Here is a 20,551-nt window from a genome sequence, read left to right as displayed (position 1 = left end):
TGTATTCCTAAAAATTAATTTCAAAAAGAGACTGAATACAAGAACATTTTTTTTTACATTATACATCTCACACCACAACCAAAATATGCTGTAAAACTTGATCGTTGTGTAAAGTCACTCGCAAAACGCAGCCTACACCAGGTCGCTGATATCTCGAGTAGAAAATAAGAAAAACGACTCTGCTGCACTGAGCTGAACGCGCTTGGGTCACTCACAGAATGTGATGGCTCTTTCGGGGCTCGATAAGTACACCACAGCCAATGCTACGCCCTCTTTCAAACAACTACAGGGATTACTTCACATTACCGCGCTCACAACTATATGGCCATGCCGCCCCACCCGCACGTCAGCCATGTTGTCTATTGCATCGTCTAGGCCTCTAGCCGGCTCTAGCCGCATCCACCGAACACGCTTTCTTGGCTAATGGGACAATTATACAATTTGCCACACGGTGCATTTTATATTACCTTACAAAAACGTAACTGTTTTATAACACAGAATACGCTATGAGAGCACTGTTAAAAGTGTGAAGGTCTTCATATAAACCATGTGTAAATATTTTTTTTTGAGCTGCCATGGCGACTCGCCATTGGCTCGCTAAAAGCTGAACGCAGCCGAGACAAGCTCCAATCAACACTATCCGCTGGTGGGCTGCGCAACGTGCAGGTGCATTGTGCGTGGCGTTCTTAAATATCGTCGTTGGATTTATCCTGCTGCTGAAGCTGTAAAAGGTTGGTACTTTGTTCTTTTCGCCTTTGAAATTTTCAGCTGGAGAAAGCTCTGACCAAGCCTTCGGCAGCGTGGACAATGTGTCCGGCCAAAGTTAAAGCAAGGGGTGGGAGCGGGCTAGTTGGTATTCTTGTCTAAAACAGCCGAAGCGCTAAAAGTTAACAATGGTATAAGGAAACAACGAGGAACAGCGCTGAATTCCAACTAAAGTTTCTTTGCAAAGCAGCAAGAATATATACCTGTCACATGACAACACAATCAAATCAGTTAATGCACAAAGATAAGGAAAATACTAAGCAGCAGTGAAATTACAAACAAAAATCTTGTGAAAGTGAGTTAAAGTAATCTAGTTATTTCTTTCTGTTGGTGCGACGGATGGCTTGCTGATACAGCTTCGATTTGCTATCGCCGCCGCCTCAATGATGAGCCTTCCACTCTCGTTGTTGGAGTGAGTAGCCAATACGGTTGTTTTATCACTCACTGGCTTGCACTTGCATTCTGCGCAATGAGTCGCGAGGAAACCATCAGATCCCTTTATTACTTGCTGATTATGTTCAGGTAATCGCACATTCAGACATCTTCCCGACTGTCCGACGTAACTTAGACCGCATGTGCAACGTACTTCATATACTGCCTTCTTCACACAATAAACAAACTTATTCCGGCGCTAAAATTTACACTCATTAGGAGGCCTTCTTACAGGATTAGTTCTTGTGCGTAACTGCGACAACTTATTCAGCGCAGAATATGCCACTGAGATCCCCGCCCTCTGATCAATATTCTTTCAATTGTATGATATTTCATGCAAGTATGGGATCACAGCCACCTTCTTACTCCTGGATGGCTGATAAACAGCGCACGTGGCACCGACTTTCAAGCCTTTTGGCAGTTTTTCTCATACGAATACCAGCAAGTGGCTAGGATATCCAGCTGCCCTCATACGGGCTATCTGCCCTCTTAAACTTTCTTTAATTGAATGATGGCATGACTTCGTGAGTGCGTTGTAAAAACAAGCACGAACAACGCCGTGCTTGACCAGCTTGCTGTATTCCGAGGCGAAAGGCAACAAAGGTTTTTTTCTTTTTTTAGAATGAGGCTCGTAGCTCCAACATATACGGCTACTTGAAAACGAAAGCTTCAGGTCCAAGAACCTCAGGGATCCATTTTCGGGTATCTTGTGCGTCATAGTGGGTGGCGTTAGACAATAATTTACCAGCGTCAAAAGCCTCTTAGAGGAACTGTTTCTCAGGCAGCCTTGAGTAATAAGGTGGTTGTGATCCCATACATGCATGGAATTTCACACAACTTAAACAAATTGATCAGAGGGCGGGTGTCTCGGTGGTATTTTCTGTGACTTGTTAGTGATGATATCTGTCTATACGCTGTTCCACTTTTGAAATCTTGTGATCGTGTTGATGTGTAACACATACGTGATATGAAAAGACACCCTCATTGCACTTTTTTTTCGTGCTTCGAACGAGACGACTGCAACTCACAACAATTCCCCGACATGCTGACCGAGAAGCGCACGTTTAATCATGCTCTCTTCTTTCGCCGTTCTTCTAAAGGTAGTTTTTATCTTGATAATTTTACCAAATCATTCAAACTGATGCGACAAATTTCGAACGCGACGAGCGAGTGCGTTTCTGCGCTGAACACTCAAATCGTACACGTCATCGCTACTAGAGTATCGTCACTCAGGATGGTATTTGTGGAATGTATCACACCGAACACGTATACCGCCAGGGTCGATGTCGCAGGGCAGTCTATTTTCCGTTTTTTTTTTTTCTTCTTAGCTGTTTTACGCTGTTTGACATCGAATTAAAGTAACTTCCACGCGACGGATGCCATTCAAATTAGGCTAAGAAGACCTATGCATACCAAGCGATTGAATAATGAACACATCTCGATCTTGAAATTTGATGTCAGTGCTTTTTTTAAGTTGCTTACGAACTCCCAGCAAACCATCCTCCACTCCGGCAGAGCCAGCGCTTCAAACATGAGCCTTTGGCTACTGCTTCTTAATCCTTACTGCTGTTAGGGCTGAATTCCCCAACTCTGCTGCTCGCACTTCAACCGCATTTTATGCAGAGTTTACCATTCACCATACGTACTGGTAAGATGATTGTTTTTCTCCTGTACGACTTGACGTGCGACGCATGTGAGGATAGGCTATCGTGGCGGCCTGCACACTCGCCAAGAGCGAAACAGCAGCATTTGCACCATGCAGCACATTCTACCACTAATCTGACATTTTCCCCCGCCGTGGTGGTCTAGTGGCTAAGGTACTAGGCTGCTGACCCGCAGGTCGCGGGTTCGAATCCCGGCTGCGGCGGCTGCATTTCCGATGGAGGTGGAAATGTTGTAGGCCCGTGTGCTCAGATTTGGGTGCACGTTAAAGAACCCCAGGTGGTCGAAATTTCCGGAGCCCTCCACTACGGCATCTCTCATAATCATATGGTGGTTTTGGGACGTTAAATACCACAAATCAAATCAAATCTGACATTCAACTGATCAAGTTTTTCGTTTGATGAACAACCCCTAAGAGCTCTAGACAAAGCGAAAAGCGATGCATTCTTGATTTTTTGTGTGTGCGTGTCATTTCCCTTACTTTTACACTTTTTTGCTAGTACTGTATAATTTTACTACATTCACTATTTGCTCATTGTGATTTCCTTATTTTTACGTTTCACTTTTGTTGCGCCTCATTGAGTAGAGGTTTTTTTTTTTTTTTTTTTTTTAGTTTTGTTCATGTATAAAATAGCACGTATATTTTTCATGTTGTAACCCACTCCCCTCTGTAAAGCTTCGGCGATTGAGGGTAACAAAATAAATAAATAAATAAATAAATAAATACGCATAGAGTGAGTGCGGCTGTGTTGTTGGGTGTTGCGACTTCAATTGAGGATTTTCTTAACACGAAAGTGTTTCATGCCGGGGTCTACCATGGCTGCACTAACATATTTCGGTCATGAATGTGACGTTGAAAGCATACACAAACAAACGGCACAGAAAAAATTACACCATCTTTCGCTAAACGGAACGATGGGTCGATGCTAAGCCTCGGGCGCTGACACTGACACTATAGAGACGGCGTGTGTGCTGGCGCTCATCGCGGCGTTGCGCAGGAGAGAAACCTGGGCAGGCGCAAAGCACGCAGTGATGGACCAGTGTTTGCTACTGGAATATACCAATCGCTGCTAATTGGCCATAGGAGGCAGAAAACTTCGATTGGTCACAGATACCCACAGTCCACAGTTAACGCGCACGCTGCGAATTCTATTGTTCAACATAACACAGGAGAAATCTTCCACCAGCACTACCTTGGATGTCAAGTTCCGGTGCCTATATATACGCCGTGGCCCGTGAACGGTTGCGCAGCACGAGCAGTCGTTTTTTTTTTTTTTTCTCAACCAAAAAACTCGCATACCTGCGAGGCTGGAGGAGGTACCGGGACTGAAACACGCATTCTATGTGGATGATATTACTATAGGGGTAACTAGGGTAAGTGATGCGCTTCTGGAAGAAACACTACAATAGGCAGTGAATATTGTCGAAGAGTTGCCAGGGGAGGCGGGACTTTCATGCTCTAAGCCCAAGTCCAAGCTTTTTGTGGATCGGGACAAACCCGGAGAGCCACATGCGAGACACTATATTCCGCCACCACCATTGGACGTAAAAGTGGGGGGTTGGCCGGCCACTGAAGCTCAAACGATTGACATTCTGGGCCTATATTTGCAAACTAAGAGAAACTATCGGGTGGCCCTTGAACAACTTAAGAGTACGGTCAGCGCTACCACCCGGCTATTCTGGAGAATCGCTAACCGTAAAAGCGGGGTTAAAGAAAAGAATCTCTGTAAGCTAGTACAGGCGTTTGTGCTCGGCAGGATTACTTACGCGACACCTTATATGAATTTGGATGCTACAGAAAAAGGCAAGGTCGAGGCTGTATTCCGACAAGCTTACAAGGCCGCCCTTAGGCTGCCCAACAATGCGTCTACAGAAAGGTTGTTGAAACTAGGGTTGCATGACACCTTGGATGAAATATGAGAGGCGCACCTGGTTATCCAGCACGCTAAGCTTTCGACAACCAAACCAGGCAGGATCATGTTAGAAATGATTCAAATTGGGGCTGAGGCTGCCGCTGGGAGCAAAAAAAAAACTCAGGTGTGGCTAGAATTACACAGGGCCATGTACATAAAACTTTTGCCCGAGATTATGCATCTGATTTACCATAAGCAACGCAGGCAGGCAAGAGCCAGAGCTTTACATGCTGAATACGGTGAATTCAAAGTGGCAGTCTATACAGATGTCGAGAGATATAAAAACAAAGACGCTTTTGTAACTGTGATGGTGGAGAGGGGAGGGGGATGCTTGGTCGCCTCTGGATCGGTAAAAACATCCTCTTACGAAACCGCAGAGAAAGCAGCAATAGCGCTAGCTATAACTAATACTAAGAAGGATTTGATTGTCAGTAATTTGAAGACAGCCATCCGAAATCTGGCGAGGGGCAGAATATCGGTAACCACCGTAAGATTGCTGCACGGGGCCACGGGACAATTATTTCGAGAAAAAGAAATTGTCTGGCTACGAGCACCCTCTGGGAAACCTGGGAACGAGGCGGCTCACCTGAATGCTCCAGGTTTTGTCAGCCGGGCAGTTGAGCCGCCCGTTCCAGGGAAGTCCGCGAGAGATGGTCTGGTTTGACGACATCGCGAATCATTATAAACTAGAATGGAGGATTTATCCGCCCCCGCACAAGCGATTGCCTAAGGCACATGAATTTATTTGGAGAAAATTGCAGATGCGATCTTTTCCCGATCCTTACGTGTTGAACAAAGTATACTAGGAGGACATATAGCCGCAACGGTGCCAGGCAGCGCCAACATATGCTTTGGGAATGTAGCAGGGGAAGTTCTAGTTCCGTTTGTAGCAGGGAAAGCAGCTCTGCGAAATCACCGTACAGGTGAGGTAATACCTATTGTGACACTGAAATTGAAGTGACCAAACTGCCGCTTCGAAAACGTTGCGTTATGAGCATTTTGACCAAGTTTTAATTGACGTCTCTCTGATGGCGATGCATGCATCGTTTCACTGCGACACGTTGTACGCGTTGGCATATCGTATTGTACTGTCTTGTCACACTGTGATTTTAGATAAACACTCCAATATGAAGCGAGTAAATCACGGTTAATTTGCATTGCCATTTTGCACGATCTGTTTGCAGTCGACTGCGATGCTCACGCCACGAACGTATACTGTTGTCGGCAGAGTAATGATAAGTGAAGTAAAATATCCCTTTTCAGAATGTAGGCCCGTGAAGCGGCACCAACAACGTTTGATCGAAATTGAGAAATTTGATCCGCGGATAGAGTGTGATCTTGAATAAATGTGGCTGTGCGCCACCACGGAAATGCAACCTGGCATGCGCGTCGGCGAATTACATCGGCGTAGTCCGAAGCGCCACTATAGAAAAACTTCGGTGTACAGCAGTTGTAAGCGGCTTAGCCATGCAAAACCGGAACCTAATTTCAGACCTAATCGGCGCAAATACGAATAACGTCGCGCGGCAAGAGAAACAAATTCGGCCTTTTCCTCGTAAGCACTTTATTCGCGTTTCACGTGGATGATGATTTTAGATAGCTCGCTAGCATATATATACGCAAAACGTTGCAGTTACGTTTATTTTGTCATAATATCGATTGCTTTCAGCGATTAGTACCCTCCGCGACGACCAACGTCGCGGAGGGTGGCACTCTACATCACAGGGCATGAATGACCGGCCAGAAAACCTATAGTACTAAATTTCGGGCTGCCCTTCGTGATTGTGCCAGTCTTCGACACAGAAATATCGCCTGTTTCTGGGGTTTCCGCCGAAACAGAGGTCAATGCACTGTCCCAAAATTCAACAAATTAAGCAGAAACGAAGCCAAACGGCCTTAATCATGGATGGCACAGACTGCGTTGCGCGGGAAAAGAGCCGGCCGAGCTGCAGCCCACCGTCTCATTGATTTGGTGTCGCTACGGCAGGTGGCGCCAGGGTAGCTGCTAACTCGACTGTACAGAGCCTATTGCGAGGAGGATAGAGGGGGGAGCGTAGGAGAGAGAGCGGGAGGGGCGCGCATGCGCTGTAATGGTGGTCACGTCGCACACCGAATTGAGCTCGGCCATAAGACGCTTTGCATCAAAAACGGGAAGGAAAGGTTCGGTCGCGGGGCGTCGAACCAGCGACCTCTAGATGCTCAGCGCGCGGCGCTAACCACTAGGCCACGAAGCATGCAACAAGTGGGAAACGCCAAACCATTTATATAACCATATACCCCATGTCGATCGTCCGAACTTCGAAGCATCAATGCGTTTTCTTGTTCAGCAGCGAGATGGCGCGCGAGCTTGTATTGGTAGCGCTCTGTAGGCCACCACCTCATCCCTCCATGCCTCTTTCACATTTCGATGAGCACCGCCTCCACGAAGAATGGTTTGTCTTGCGTACGCGCTTATCCTGCGTACGCGGTTCAGGAGAGCACGAACGTCACTCTGCTCGCGGCCGCTTTCAAGAAAAAAGTATACTGCCAACACTAGAAGTAAGGAAATTGTGACTGTTCTTCACAGTTGTCCTGTGTATACATGTGCGTTTGTTTCGCACGTCTTTCTGTTAGAACTTCGCGCTTTAAGCGTCGAGCTGTCATAGTTCACAGTCCGCGCTCAGCCTGTTTCTGCTCATTTCTTGCGTGCTTTCTGCAAGTCACCAGATGCTGCAGTTCTTCGCGCTACATAGCATTTTGTTGCTGTGGACTTCATTCATTCGCCCTTCTGGTGAAACAATGCACAATGAACGCTGAACTACCTGGACGAGGACACGCTTCAATTTCGTGTTATACAGATTCTTGAAAAGAGGGGTCAGCCACTTTTTATCACCACTAATAATCGAACTATAACCTGTAGAATCCTTCTATGTGACTCCTAAATACTTCGATCTCCCATTCTTGAATTAGTCGCCCTTCATCGCTTATGATTGGTATACTACTACTCAATTTTCTAATGCCGCTAGATTCGTGTCGGTGTGGCGTTTATAACTCAGCACCGTGAATTCAGTCAGCGTCGTCTTTCCAAAGAAAGGCGTTCGCACAAATGGGCCTCCGTAAAAACTCCCATTAACCCACATTAACCCTTTAGACAACGCACTTGAAACGAACACTCGGGGTTACGTTCTACACGACAGTATTTTGCCGAGAAAGCAAGCTTTTCGTGACGCAATAATTTTCAACGTTTGTTCTTACCTCGCGGTGTACTCGGTGCCTCGTGCTTTCCGCCAGCTAGAAGATTAAGGAACAAACGTGCACACCAATTAAACTCTGCAATAAGAAATCCACACAGAACAATGATGATGTACATAAGTATGTACGTATTTCGCTGTAATATTTATTGGTCAAACATTACAATTTAGTAAAGAACTCGGACACGGAAGTGAGCGAAGCCAGTGTCACATGTCTAAATTACCATAATGCGCATGCTGCCTCTTGAAGTTTGTAATGTGTATGCATGTGTGGTTTTCTAGTTTTGTCTCGTATTCATCAGCGTTAGCTCGTTTTAATATATTATCAGATACTTTATTTTTCATCGTTTTGTTTACTTCTTTTGTTGTCATAGTTTAGCACTTTGATTGTGATATCTTTCATAAATGAAAAGTTACCCAGTAATACAGTAATGTAGGTGAAAGCGGCCTATCAAATTCCTATATTTGAGAACAAGTACTACTTTGCTAAGAATTATTTATTTACAAAATGCAGAGGCAAAGGTGTTGCAAGTAGCTCTGTGAACAAACGCGCAGGTTTGGCAAGTTACATCGATCACTACCAGTAAGCGAGCCCAGCTAACCAATTTAAAGTGCAATAACTGCTGTTAGGTAGCTTTTCGTAACACTTCTATAATGGTAGGTATATATTAATTCCCTTCACGCACATAGAAGTACGCGCTTGTTATTTTACGCGTGCATTTGAATAACTTAGCGTGCACTGTAAGTTCACGTAACTGACAAAAGAGGTAGCGCAAGAGATCGCGGCTGTTTCACAATCATGAAGCTTTCAGATGACGAAGTGTGAAGTACCTGCCGATGAAATAGATATTTCCAATACATCTGGAGACCTCCAAAAGGGCAGACTACAGTTACAGTGACGCTCAATATGAGTTGAAAAATGCGGACTGGGGTTAGAGACCACGATTCTGAACATTCACGCCTAGAAACCTTAGTTCAAAAAGTACCGCTAATCAAGAGAGTTTAGCTCACCACCTTTTTTCGGTGTAAATGCTACTGTGCAGTGTTGGCACCATTTTGAGTACAGCCAGTGGGCTGTAACTCATATAAAGCATGACTGTACATGTCCGCAACATTCATTGAGCTCACTCCAATTCCTTGAAATTTATATTTTACCGTGACCCTGCACCCAAGTGTCGCAGGCAAACGACTTAATCTTAAACAGTGCGTCATTACTCTTCAGTTGAGCCTCCACAAATGTGTAATTAGAACCTTGTTATTCGGGAAGGCTAACCTCAATTATGATGCTCAGTTAACTGGAGTTAGCTACACAGTTAGTGCCAGATGAAGTTGGCACATTTTACGTGGGAAAAGCTTTTCGTAGGTTGGTGTAGTGAGGCAGATCACGGGACACTCAGTTCCGCGAACAAGTATGTAAACGTTTTACTCGTTTTTATAAGTGCACTAAAAACACAGTGTACTTTTATTAACAAGAACTCCTGCCTGCTTGCACCTGCAGTGTCCGAGCGTAGGCCATGAAGTGTTTTGGCAATTTTCGGCATTTTCGTAGGCTGATTTCGCAATTATGGGAAAACTCGCCTGGCGGTCTACACGGAAGCCAAGACAATCCACTGCTTGATACGTTTCGTATCGTCGTGTTCAGTGAGTGTTTTGATTTGGTGACTGTCGTGTGTCAACGTCTCTGTTGTTGTTCACTCCCAAACCCGAGTTCACTTGCATATGTGAAGACGTTTTGTCCTTCATTGGAGCCACGCTGCTTCGACAGGCAACAGGGGTGTCACCATACGTTAGTTGGCTTCCTTAACTGAGGTGGTGAACCATGGTTAGTGAGATAACTGCAGTAAGGTTTGCTGCCGAACTGTGTGTCGGTATGGTTTAAAGAAACAGAAGTTTGTCGCAATTGAAGTTAGCGGGTCCGAGTATTTGTGTGTCGGTATGGTTTAAAGAAACAGAAGTTTGTCGCAATTGAAGTTAGCGGATCCGAGTAACTACGGCAAAAGTGTCGCCCTGTCAATAGTTAAAGTGGCAAAAAAACCTAATCGACACACATCTGTAGCGGTGCACGTATTCATGCAAACAGATAAGAAAAGTTCACAAAGCTGTGCTTCGACAAATAGATATGCAGCCTTTATTATAGCCCCTTTGACAATAAATCACTACTTGATCATTGACTTACTCAAGCTACACCATTCACCTTGTTGTATAGGCAGAACACAAATCAAACACGTACAAATAAAAAAAACAGGAAAAGACACTGAGCATGGTGGGAAACAGGACTGTCACTGAAAGCTAGCGCTGAATTAATTGGCAGATTGCGCTTGCCACGCGTAATAGGAACGTTAGTGGGACTTCGTGCATCATTGTGACAACGAAGACCGTATATATTATCCTTTATAAAAAAAAAAACCTCACCGACAATGTAGATGATCAGGAGGAACGTCAGCAGGAGCGTCGCGGCCACACCTAGCAGAGTGTTGATGTTTATGTTCGATGACTCGTTCACATCTTTCTCTTGCAACCGCTTCCTGCGGGAAAAAGTGGTTGCGGGGGCCAAAAATTGGGGATTCTTAAGCTTCGCCTTCAAGAGTTGAGCGCTATAGCGATATCCTGTCCCTAGTGCCTACTTCATCCAATTAGTGCCGACATCTTGTTGTGTGATGTTACTCTACAAGTTTGCATTGTTTTTTTATTAAAAGAAATGTAACGAAAGAAGAGAGAACCAAGAGACAACGCCCGAACTCTAGACCGGTTTTTTTTTTCTGCCTCGTCTTTCGCCTCCTTGCAGAAGCTTAGCGCGTGCCCTCGCCTCGTTGGCGCTGTCATCTTTACAGTAATAAAGCTCAGAGTGTCTTGTGTCTACCGCGAAATGTTTTAGAAGTTGCTATGCATCCATTACGTTGCCTTCAGGGAAGACGCACCGTAACGTCTGTGCCTTTTGCAAGGGGTAGCCGGCTTTGAACCACAAAGTCGTTGTTATAATCCCACGTTCTGACGCCTGATGGCAATGTGCGCTTGTACCACGTAGTATCACTTCGACACTGTATGTATTATAGTGAAGCGAACGACGCCTGTGTAACAGGACGCGTGTGTTAATGAACAAGGAGTTATCTTTACAGCATTTTTAAGCGGAGGAAGCTACTTTCACAGCGTTTCCCAGCATACGGATGGCTGTGTGGTAGAAAAACCGTTAGTTACGCAAGCGGCCTCGATTCAATTCTCACTTGGACCATGGGTTTATTTAATTATTTCCATCCTTGATTTTTTGGTCCAGGACAAGATAGTTTTTAACTCTTAAGCAACGACGTCAACGCCGCAATTTCTGCGAAACAAGCTCTTTAACGCTATCACGTTAAAATAAAACCATGAACGTTGATAGGTTTCTTTCTTGGTTGATGTAGCATTCCTGACCTGTGTTACTATTACCGTTATGATTATCTAACGGTGCTTGGCGTTTATGCTTCCTGCTATACAAAACTATTAATTATTTTCCCCCATCTAGAAGCTAGAAAAAGTGGATATGATTTCACAGCTGAGGACACGGGCTGCAGTGCACCTAATAGGCCCGCTACCCACCTCTATTACAAACATGCGAGCATAGCCAAAGGCACGGGCACCTGTTTTACACCGCAGCAACAGTTTGCTCCAAAGGAGCAACGTCCAGACCCCACATTTCATGCACTACTCATACATTGAATTGAGTGCAAAACCTTGCTGTCTGATAACCTCATATCACACTACGAGTACAAGTGTGCTGAAAGTGTAGTTGTTAAACATCAGCACGCACTTTTTTTTTTCGCTGCAGTAACTCGGCAGCGCTGTATCCAAGTGGTGTTTTCATTGTAGAGCACCAGATGACGCCCCAATAGTCTTCGTGATACAATATTTCACCAGTATTTCACTACTTTACGAGATTAACCTTACGCTCAAGCATTGCTCGAGATGTCATGCGGCCAGCCACTTCATCTTTCGGCGTCTAGTGCGCACTTTTGCGGACAGGCACAATGTGCACCAAGTGTGATATTTCTATAAGATCTGTATTCCGAGCTTTAAAAACACCTCCTCCCCTCTTTCCCGCGTACATGTCTGAACCTGTGAGTATGCATCGCTCACCTCAAGACAACGAGGGAGTCTTTCTTCCCGAGCCCGGCATCAGCTGCTGACACTTCTGCCTGAAAGGAAGTACGGGTAAATCAAGAGGGAAAACCACACAGTTGAAGGCTGGAGGTTGTGGGAATTACAAACAGCGGCCATTTGTAATAGTGATGCGTGCTGTGCCGTGGCAGTACGCGCCGCCCACCTGCACGGTTTGGAACGGGCAGCCCGAGCGCGCTGCCTGGATGGAAAGCTATTTGGAAAATTAAATGATTTCTTCATAAAAGCTCGGATGTCTTTGACCGAGAAATGCTGAAGTAAACATGTTCTTCAATATGGCATAGCTCTGTGAATTCGAATGTATCATCATGCTAGCCATTTTTGTTTTGTATGGTCACACTCTACAAGGTTGAGCTGCATACACCTGATTTCGTGAGGCCGGAAGGAAGACAGCAGTCTCTCGCCTGAGAGTCAGTGTTCCCAGCGTCTTTGAACTTGTAGTGAACAAGATTGTTCAGCGCGGCAACCACATGGTCAGCTCAGCACGAGCTAGAGCTGCGAGTCAGTGTTTGCTGCAACGCTGCCTCCAGGTCTTGCTGCTGCTTTTCGGTCGAAGCTTCCGCTTTCGGCTTAGTGTTTTCATTAAAAAACTAAAAGCTAATGTGCACCACTGCACAGCTGCGTGCTTCATTATGCGGGAATGGCACAATACGCTTGATGTTAAGTGCTCGTTCAAGTTGCCTAGAGCGCAGGGTGCCACTGTAGCCAACGTCTCGACAAGCAAACCTCTCTGCTTCAAGGCTACAGCTCAACACAGATCTTTTGGTAGAAACCTTGCCTCCTGCAGACACCCCGTGTTCCAGGACTGTTTCACCGTCTTACCCCGGATTTCTACCTAATTTGGTTGAACTCCTGTACTTCTATACTTTGATTATTAACTGCAAAGTTTCAATATTTGCATCACATCAGGATTTTCACAGGGCACTGTTATGTGTTGAACTGAAATGTTCCCAGTAAAGTTTACCTGGCTTGTTCGTATTTTATAAAAAATAAACTAAAGTGGGGCCGTAAGAATCACACCAGCAGCTTTATCTTAGGTGTTGGACACAGGGCGCGTCAGTAGCGTACCAGGTGTAGGCTCCCAAACAGGGGACGATTGCGCCTATTTTTTTTTTAAAGGGCCCTGCAACGCTTATTCGGCATGGCCAGAAAACGCTGCCAAGCGGTAGTCGAGGCTCGTATTGGACGTATGTTAAAAATTTCTAAAAAACAGATCTACATCATGAACCGGTATAAAGGAATAGGTGCACGCCTAGTCTGGCAAAGAGCGCTTCTAGATGCGAAGCAGCTTAGGGTTGAGCTCAATTCGGTGTGCGGCGTGACCACCCTTACTGCGCATTCGCGTCGGCTCCTCTTTCCTCTTTTAGGCTCCCCCTCTCTCGCCTCGCAATGACGACGTAGGAGCGTCTGCTAACCTCCGCTCATTCCCACTCTTTCTCCTCTAGGCATTCCTCCCCACGTCGTTTTTGCCCCTCCCACCCCCAATGTGCATGCGTGCCCCTTTCTCTCCATTCCAACTCTAACCTCTCGCCTCTACAAGTCGAGGGTGGCAGCGTCTGCTAACGAGATTCTTGATTGAAATAAAAAAAAACGGCTGCTAGCGCTGCACAACCGTTCACTTGCCACCCCGTGTAAATAAGCACTCACTTTCGACTTCCAAGGTAGCGCCGGTGGGAGGTTTCTCCTGTGTGTTGCTGCATAATACAAATAAGCTACGTGTACGTCAACTAAATGCAGACTATAGCTCTTTGTGTCCAATCAGAGTCTGTTGTTTCTCATTGCCCGTTAACAGCGGCTGGAATGTTCCATTATGTAACACTGATTCATCACTGCGTGCTTGGCACCTCCCCAGGTTTCTCTCTTCCGCAACACCGCCATGGGAGCCAGTGTCAACGTCACCGCAAGTGTAAGCGTCAGCACCTGCTGCTTCCCATCTACTCATGGTTCCTTTTAGTGAGAAATCGTGCAAGTTTTTTTTTTCCTTTTTATTTGAGAAGTAGTGATACCAGCTTCAGCAACGTTTATTAAAATTTTTGCAACCATGTCTTATGTAATAGTGAAGCTACCGTAGCTGCCTTTATTAAGCACGTCACCGGTTGTGCGGAAAAGCGCGGATAGCATTAAAACTACGTTCATTGTTTCAAAATCTCTAGCCGCAGAACTCGCATTTCGATAGAGGCGAAAGGGGTACAGCAGCGTAGTTAATTCAATCCGGAGATCCCGACGGTAGTTAGCCTCACAATCCTAAGTTGGCACTTAAAGCTGAGTTATTACTATCGGTCACTGAATTTCTACTGGCTCCCGTGTAACGTCCAATGCTCACCGCCACGGTCCTTTGTTTCCGGCCTTGAAGCTCTGTCATGACGCCGACGTTGCTAGGAAGCCACTGGCAATAAACCTAAGCTTCTTTTTCCTTTTTCTTAGTCAGCCTTCAGAAATCGAACAACAGAATGTTAGCGAAAAAAAGAGGGACGTGCGAATGTTAGTGCTTCGCAATAATTTTCGAAAAGTCTCTGTTATTCGATTAACTTCGCTGCAAAATATTACTATTAAAAGTATTCAAACTGCCGGTAAACATACTGAGTTTAAAACAACGGCCAATAAATAAAACGATAATAAATTAGTGTGCGCTGTGCTTGTCGTTGCGTTTTGGGGCGCCGACGTTCGAAGCTGCATCCACCGGTGCTCCGAGTGGTCATTGCGCGACTAACCGTTGTTCACCGCAAACACGCAAAAAAAAATACCAGTGCTGCTTCGAATGATGCGCCTTTTTTTCTCGTAACGCATTCGCACGTGGAGACAGCTTTACATTGAAGATTTTAAATGTGAAGCATTTCCTAGCGAACTTCAGCGACTTTGAGCGGGAATGGGAGGGTAAGATGGTTTAACATGGGAGGGTAAGATGGAATGAATGAATGAAACCATGTTTATTCCACTTTGTTCGCGCCGAAGGCGCTGCGGTGGACAGTCAGGGCACTATAGCAGGGGGGGGGGGGGTAGAGCTGCCTCCGTTTTATTACCGGACGTCATGGAGGCAGCTAAGTGGGGGCCGCTTGAATGGCTTGAATCTTGTGGCTGTCGCGGAGCCGGTCGCCAACCGGTGGCGCGGCCGGGTCCTGGAGGAACATGATGAGTGCTCGCCAGAACTCGATGGCGCGATCAGGGGGCGAAGGCTCCGGGCAGGCCCATGTCCGGAGAGAAGAAGGCCAGGGTCCCCGTTTTATGGTGGCCAGGGCACGGAGCCTAGGCGGGTTGTACACAGGGCACTCCCAGCACAAGTGGTTGAGATCAGCCCGGCAGTTGCACGTGGAGCAGAGACCTGTCACGGGTGGTGGCGTGTCACCCCTGTGGAAACGGTTCAGCAAGAAAGGGGTAAGGAGTGTTCCTGCCTGAATTCTCCGAAGCAGGACAGACTCTCTCCGTGTGAATACCTTCGAAGGAAGCAATGGTATCGAGAGTGGATTACCCACTGCTGTGAGGTAGGCGGCGCGACGTTGTTTGGTAATGTGCTTATCTGCTATCGGATCTGCTAGCTCGGGTGGGGTAGCCAGAAAAGTGGAAGGAGTATCGGAAGCTCTGGCTAGCGCGGTGAGGAGATGAGCGCGCGCTAATCTGTGAGCCTTCTCGTTTCCGGGGATACCGCAATGCCCGGGGACCCAGTGGATGGTAACGTCATGACCACATTCGCGGAGCAGGCGCGTCTGGTGTCGGATCTTCTGGAGTACAGGATCTGTGTAAAGAACATTAGCGCATGCCCGATGGGCAGCCTGGGAGTCAGTGTACACACGATGGTGAACAGGGTCAGTTTGAGGTGACATTTCGAGGGCCCACTCCAAATAATCTAAGATGCCCACTAGCTCTGCTCGAGTGCTATACATCGCATCTGCTGAAGCATGATAACGTCGGCTCTGATTTCTGTTTGTCTGGTCGTACCACGCAGTGGCATAACAAGTGTTACTGGTACCGTCTGCAGGAAGTGCAGCGTCAGTGTATACGACGCGTTCAGTCATGGGGAGTGAACTCGTGGCCCTAGCATGTCTCTTGGCGTAGTTAAGGCGCCGTGCTCGCTGATTAGGGTCCATATTCAACGGAAGTGGCTTGCCGTCGGTGAGTACCGTGATTTCCCAAGGCGGCGTTTTGTTAGGCAGCATGGGCAGTGTGTTGATGTCATACCCGAGAAGCATAAGCGTGTATCGCCCGGCATTTGTTGCGCGAAGCCTCGTTTCCTGTGTGTGGATGTGCATGTCGATGAGCTCGGTCAGATTATTGAGCTTGCTGCAGCTCTTGAGCGCATCCAGGCGTGTGTACCTTGGTAGTCCGGTAACCATGCGTTTGGCCTCGTTAAGCAGCCGGTCGAGTTTGATTATCTGCGTACGGTTGACCGGATGATACGGCAGTCCATACATGATACGTGAGACGAGAAAAGCTTGAACAAACTGCCGCATTTCGCGTTCGTTTACTCCACGAGTGCGATTAGAGATTCTGCGTAAAGCATGAAGGATTTGTTTGCTAGTCTTCGTAACGCGTTGGAACCAAGTCATTCATGGTGGCCGAACCACGTTTGCCAAGCAGGAAGAAAAGAAGTGTTTTAAACTTCACATTGGCAATCAACCTATAATGAGGGTAAGATGGTTTAACGAATAAGATCCGCTGGTCAAGACGTGAATAATGCCACAATCCCGTCATCTACGTTTCCATACGCTTCCTGCCAGAGAGTGGCACATACCTACGCGCGGGTATGTACCGCTCGTATGCAGGTATATGCCGCAGGTGATTGATACTTACTATTGTTGCGAATGACGGGCCTATCCCGCCGAAGCCACCACTGTTGCGAAAGACGGCGACGCCAACACGGCCCCGGAGGCGCCACTGCTTTCAACTCCGCCGGGAAGGTCACCAGCCGTTTGGTAGCGTATGTTTATCAGCTCGCGACTGCTTCTGCGCAGAGCTGATAAGACGAGCGGACGAGACGACGGTGAGTTAAACAAGGTTTATGTACAGCATATTTACAGAGGCGTTACAATTTCGGCACTGGGGCCGACAGAGACTCGAAGAGCCGAGCTCTCCTCTCTAACACATAGGTCAGCCTTTCGCCTAAGACCGCTGATCGTGACACGCCGCAGGGCTTCTTTTATTTGCACCGGGTCCAACCAAAATGTCCAATCAGAAGCGCCGCTGGTCGTCAGGGCAGATTCCTCCAATGGGGGCCGCCGCGCCATGCGTCAGACCACCAGACACGCGGACGCCGGCTCGCTGTCACGTGCGCAGCTGACTCACTGCACATGGGCCAGAGGGGCGCCGCGCGTGTTCACGCCGTCGAGGTGATCGCGCCAGGCGGACTGCGGGCTGGCCTTGACCCAGATTGCCTTTTTCAGAGGCACGGACGTTTGACGAGGACTCGCTGGCATAACAGCACCCCCGCCGCCAGACAATGCACCGGAAAGACGAGCTGCTTCCACGGGGCTCGGATGTCAGGTGCGCTCGTTCGCCAGGTCCCTCCAGGTTCGCCTCCAGGGCCATGTGGAGAATACAGCTCCAAACTGTTCCGGGAACACATCCCATTTTTGACGACGGATCCCAGCTCCACTGGCTTGTCGCCACAACTTGCTGACCAGCTTCACTCGTCTCTTCTGACCATCTTCGGTTTCAGCACTTGTCGATGGTTCTGCAACTTGCCAAGAACGGATCGACAACAGACAACACACGACACACGCAAGTGTCTTCGGTCACCCGACAGAACACCAGACAAAGTATAGTACAACATATACCTATCTACGTGTCTATCGGAATTTTGTTCCCTCTACATCAAGAGGCACATGTGGGACACAAGACTCTTAAAATGACAACTCAATATTTTTTTTCTCACGTACAACAACGTAACGAATTAGAATACCACAAAGTTGGCCCCTTGAGATCACTCTGAACGAGAGCGCTCAGCCCAGGTCGTGATGAGGTCAAAATTTTGCCCCGAATCGCCAGCCAGAAACCGAAAGGTTGAGAAGGTACTAACTAAACGCACTGCTCAATGCACCTGCATTAACGTTTACCTTTCCCTTTTTTTTTCTTTAGCGAACGTCAAAGTTGCGCTGTGGAGCAACATGCTCCACCTCAGTAACCGGCCACTTTTAGGCGACGATACCTATGCGGCACCAAGAGCGGCTCACACTTGCGACGTTGCACAGGGGAACAACGATACGGCTTGCTACTGATTGACTCCTCACCGCTTAGCTCGATATCGGGTTCGATCACCGTCGTGTCTCCGGGACGGTCCGACAACACATACCCAAACTCGGAAACAATCTTTCTCAGGTCCTCCTTCTCAGGTCCTCCTTCACTTAAGCTAGGCTCTAGGTTCAACTGCTCCCAGATTACTTTCGATCCCCCTTCGATTACCTCACTAGAACTCAAACTTTCTGCTTCCTCTTCCTCTGAAGCATTCAACAACAGATTTACGACCGCTTGATGTTGAACGTATGGTTTCATCAAGTTGTAAATTTTGTCCGGCCGCCTTCCTAATTTCACTTCATAATTTGAATCGCAAGGCTTCGATAATACTGTGGCGGGCCCTTCCCAATCAACCTCAAGCTTGTTCTTTTTGAACGGCTGCAGCAGCATTACCTGACTCCCTACTTCAAAAGCACGCTTCTTCACCGATTCCCCGTAGTGCTCCTTCGACAGCACTTTTGCCGCGTTTTTCTGGCTTTCCACTAGCGCTTCAATTTGGCTTTCCACTAGCGCTTCAATTTGGCTTTCCACTAGCGCTTCAATTTGGCTTTCCACTAGCGCTTCAATTTGGCTTTCCACTAGCGCTTCAATTTGGCTTTCCACTAGCGCTTCAATCGAGAGATCCTCACTCTGCTCTCGAATGACCGTCTCTCGATCAACTCTCGGCAGCTCGCTCCAACTTTCCGCTACAGGCGAGAGCGTTGCAGCCCTCTCGCTCTGATTCAATGGCGCCATGTCGTCTCCCCTTTCTCCGGAAACCGCGCAGCTAGGTTCGGCGACGGGCCGCTCGCGTGACTGCTCACATGACTCATGTGGAAACTTTCCTTTCTGGGGTTCCGTCGACCCGCCGACAAGGTCACTTGAGAGTTCACCGCATGGAACCAAGTCAAGCTTCCGCGAAAGCTTTCGCGCTTGCGATCGCGTGAGAGCCATGCACGCTAAGTTGGGGAAGAACGATTTGCCCTGCTCTTTGAGAAGCTGCTCCGAGTTGTTGGAGAAAAGATAAGAAAAACGATCATTTAGCGCGGCAGACACAGCCGCTTCGGTGCGAAGCTCACCGAACGGGCCTTTAATGACAACCTTGGCGATTGGTAAGCGAACACTCTGCTCCTCGGCGACCTGCCTGATCCACGCGCATTCTCCGGTGAAGTCATCCGGAGACACCAATGAAGGATGGACAACGTCCATGGTTGCCGCTGAGTCTCTAAGTGCTCGGCACGTTTTCTTATTCACCATAATTTCTTGGAGATACGGCTCCAACAACCGAATGTTTTTTTCTGATTCTCGGATCGTTGCGAAGGCAAACTTTTCCTGACAGTTTCTAGCGATGTGCCCTTCCTTTTTACAGTTGTAGCAGATTAGCGGCTTCCGTTTGTTTTCCTATTCAAATGCCTGTGTGGTAGAAACCTCACTCAATTTCTCCGCTTCTGTTTGCCCTTCCCCTACACTGTCCTTCGTAAGAGACGGGTCCTTTTTGAAATTACGGTGCGGAACGGGTTTCCGTTGATCAGGTTTCCTTGAAAAGCCCTCTTTCTTTTCATCCTTTTCAACGCGCGCTGCCCTGCTATGCAACTTTCGGCGAGTATAATACTCCTCAGCTAACTCAGCTGCCTTGTTTAACTGTACGTCCCCAAGTCTGTCCTGCAGCCAAAGTTTGACATCCTCCTCGATGCAGCGGTAGAATTGCTCCAATGCAACGCATTCCACCACTTTATCGCGGTCGTCATAAACACCTTCGCCCTTGAGCCATTCAATCAAATCGGCTTTAAGACGAAACGCGAAGTCAACGTGTGACTCATTCCCCTTTTTAGCATACCGGAACCTTTGCCTGAAAGCCTCGGGTGACAACTTATAACGTCTCAAGAGCACTTCCTTAACCTCGTCATAGCTCTCAAACGCTTCCCTAGACAAGCAAGTGAATGCGTCGGACACTTCGCCGGGAAGAAGAGCTAGCAGGTTCCGCGCCCAAAGAGGCCGCTCCAAAGCGTTTCGCTCACAGACGTGTTCAAACTTGACGAGATACTTCGCCATGTCCTCGCCTACTACGAACGGTGGCAGTTGGTCAAGAATTCTAAAACCGCTGACCTGAATCGTCGGAGAAGCTACGCTAGGCGCCTGCGAACACTGTAGGATTGCCAATTCTAGTCGTTTCAACTCTAGGCGCTCTTGTCT

At 47.4% G+C, this 20,551-nt stretch overlaps 2 protein-coding genes across 5 annotated transcripts in view; one reads left to right on the top strand and one right to left on the bottom strand.

The window, feature by feature from the left end:
- The first annotated feature begins 631 nt into the window (after positions 1–631).
- LOC119159877 (uncharacterized) overlaps positions 632–20,551 on the top strand; it is a 90,363-nt gene continuing 70,443 nt past the window's right edge. For 3 of the 4 annotated variants that reach the window (XM_075883986.1, XM_037412693.2, XM_075883988.1), the window contains exon 1: positions 638–731. Coding sequence is in view for 1 of the 4 variants with exons in the window: in XM_075883987.1 (XP_075740102.1) it covers positions 14,031–14,060 (30 nt within the window). In the remaining 3 variants the exon portion in view is untranslated. Of the gene's footprint in view, positions 732–14,006; positions 14,061–20,551 lie in introns of all 4 variants that reach the window. The other variant, XM_075883987.1, reaches the window with a different exon arrangement.
- On the bottom strand, positions 15,063–16,686 carry LOC142786354 (uncharacterized). The gene has a single exon (XM_075883985.1). The coding sequence runs from the start codon at positions 16,597–16,599 to the stop codon at positions 15,193–15,195; it is 1,407 nt and encodes a 468-aa protein (XP_075740100.1). The 5' UTR covers positions 16,600–16,686; the 3' UTR covers positions 15,063–15,192.

This window comes from Rhipicephalus microplus, unplaced genomic scaffold (genome assembly GCF_043290135.1).
Source record: "Rhipicephalus microplus isolate Deutch F79 unplaced genomic scaffold, USDA_Rmic scaffold_23, whole genome shotgun sequence".
Taxonomy (NCBI): Eukaryota; Metazoa; Arthropoda; class Arachnida; order Ixodida; family Ixodidae; genus Rhipicephalus; species Rhipicephalus microplus.
This window is presented reverse-complemented; position numbering and strand designations above follow the sequence as displayed.

Coding starts and splice junctions, on each gene's coding strand:
- LOC142786354 (XM_075883985.1), bottom strand. CDS start 16,599: ATGCGGCAGTTTGTTCAAGCTTTTCTCGTCTCACGTATCATGTATGGA.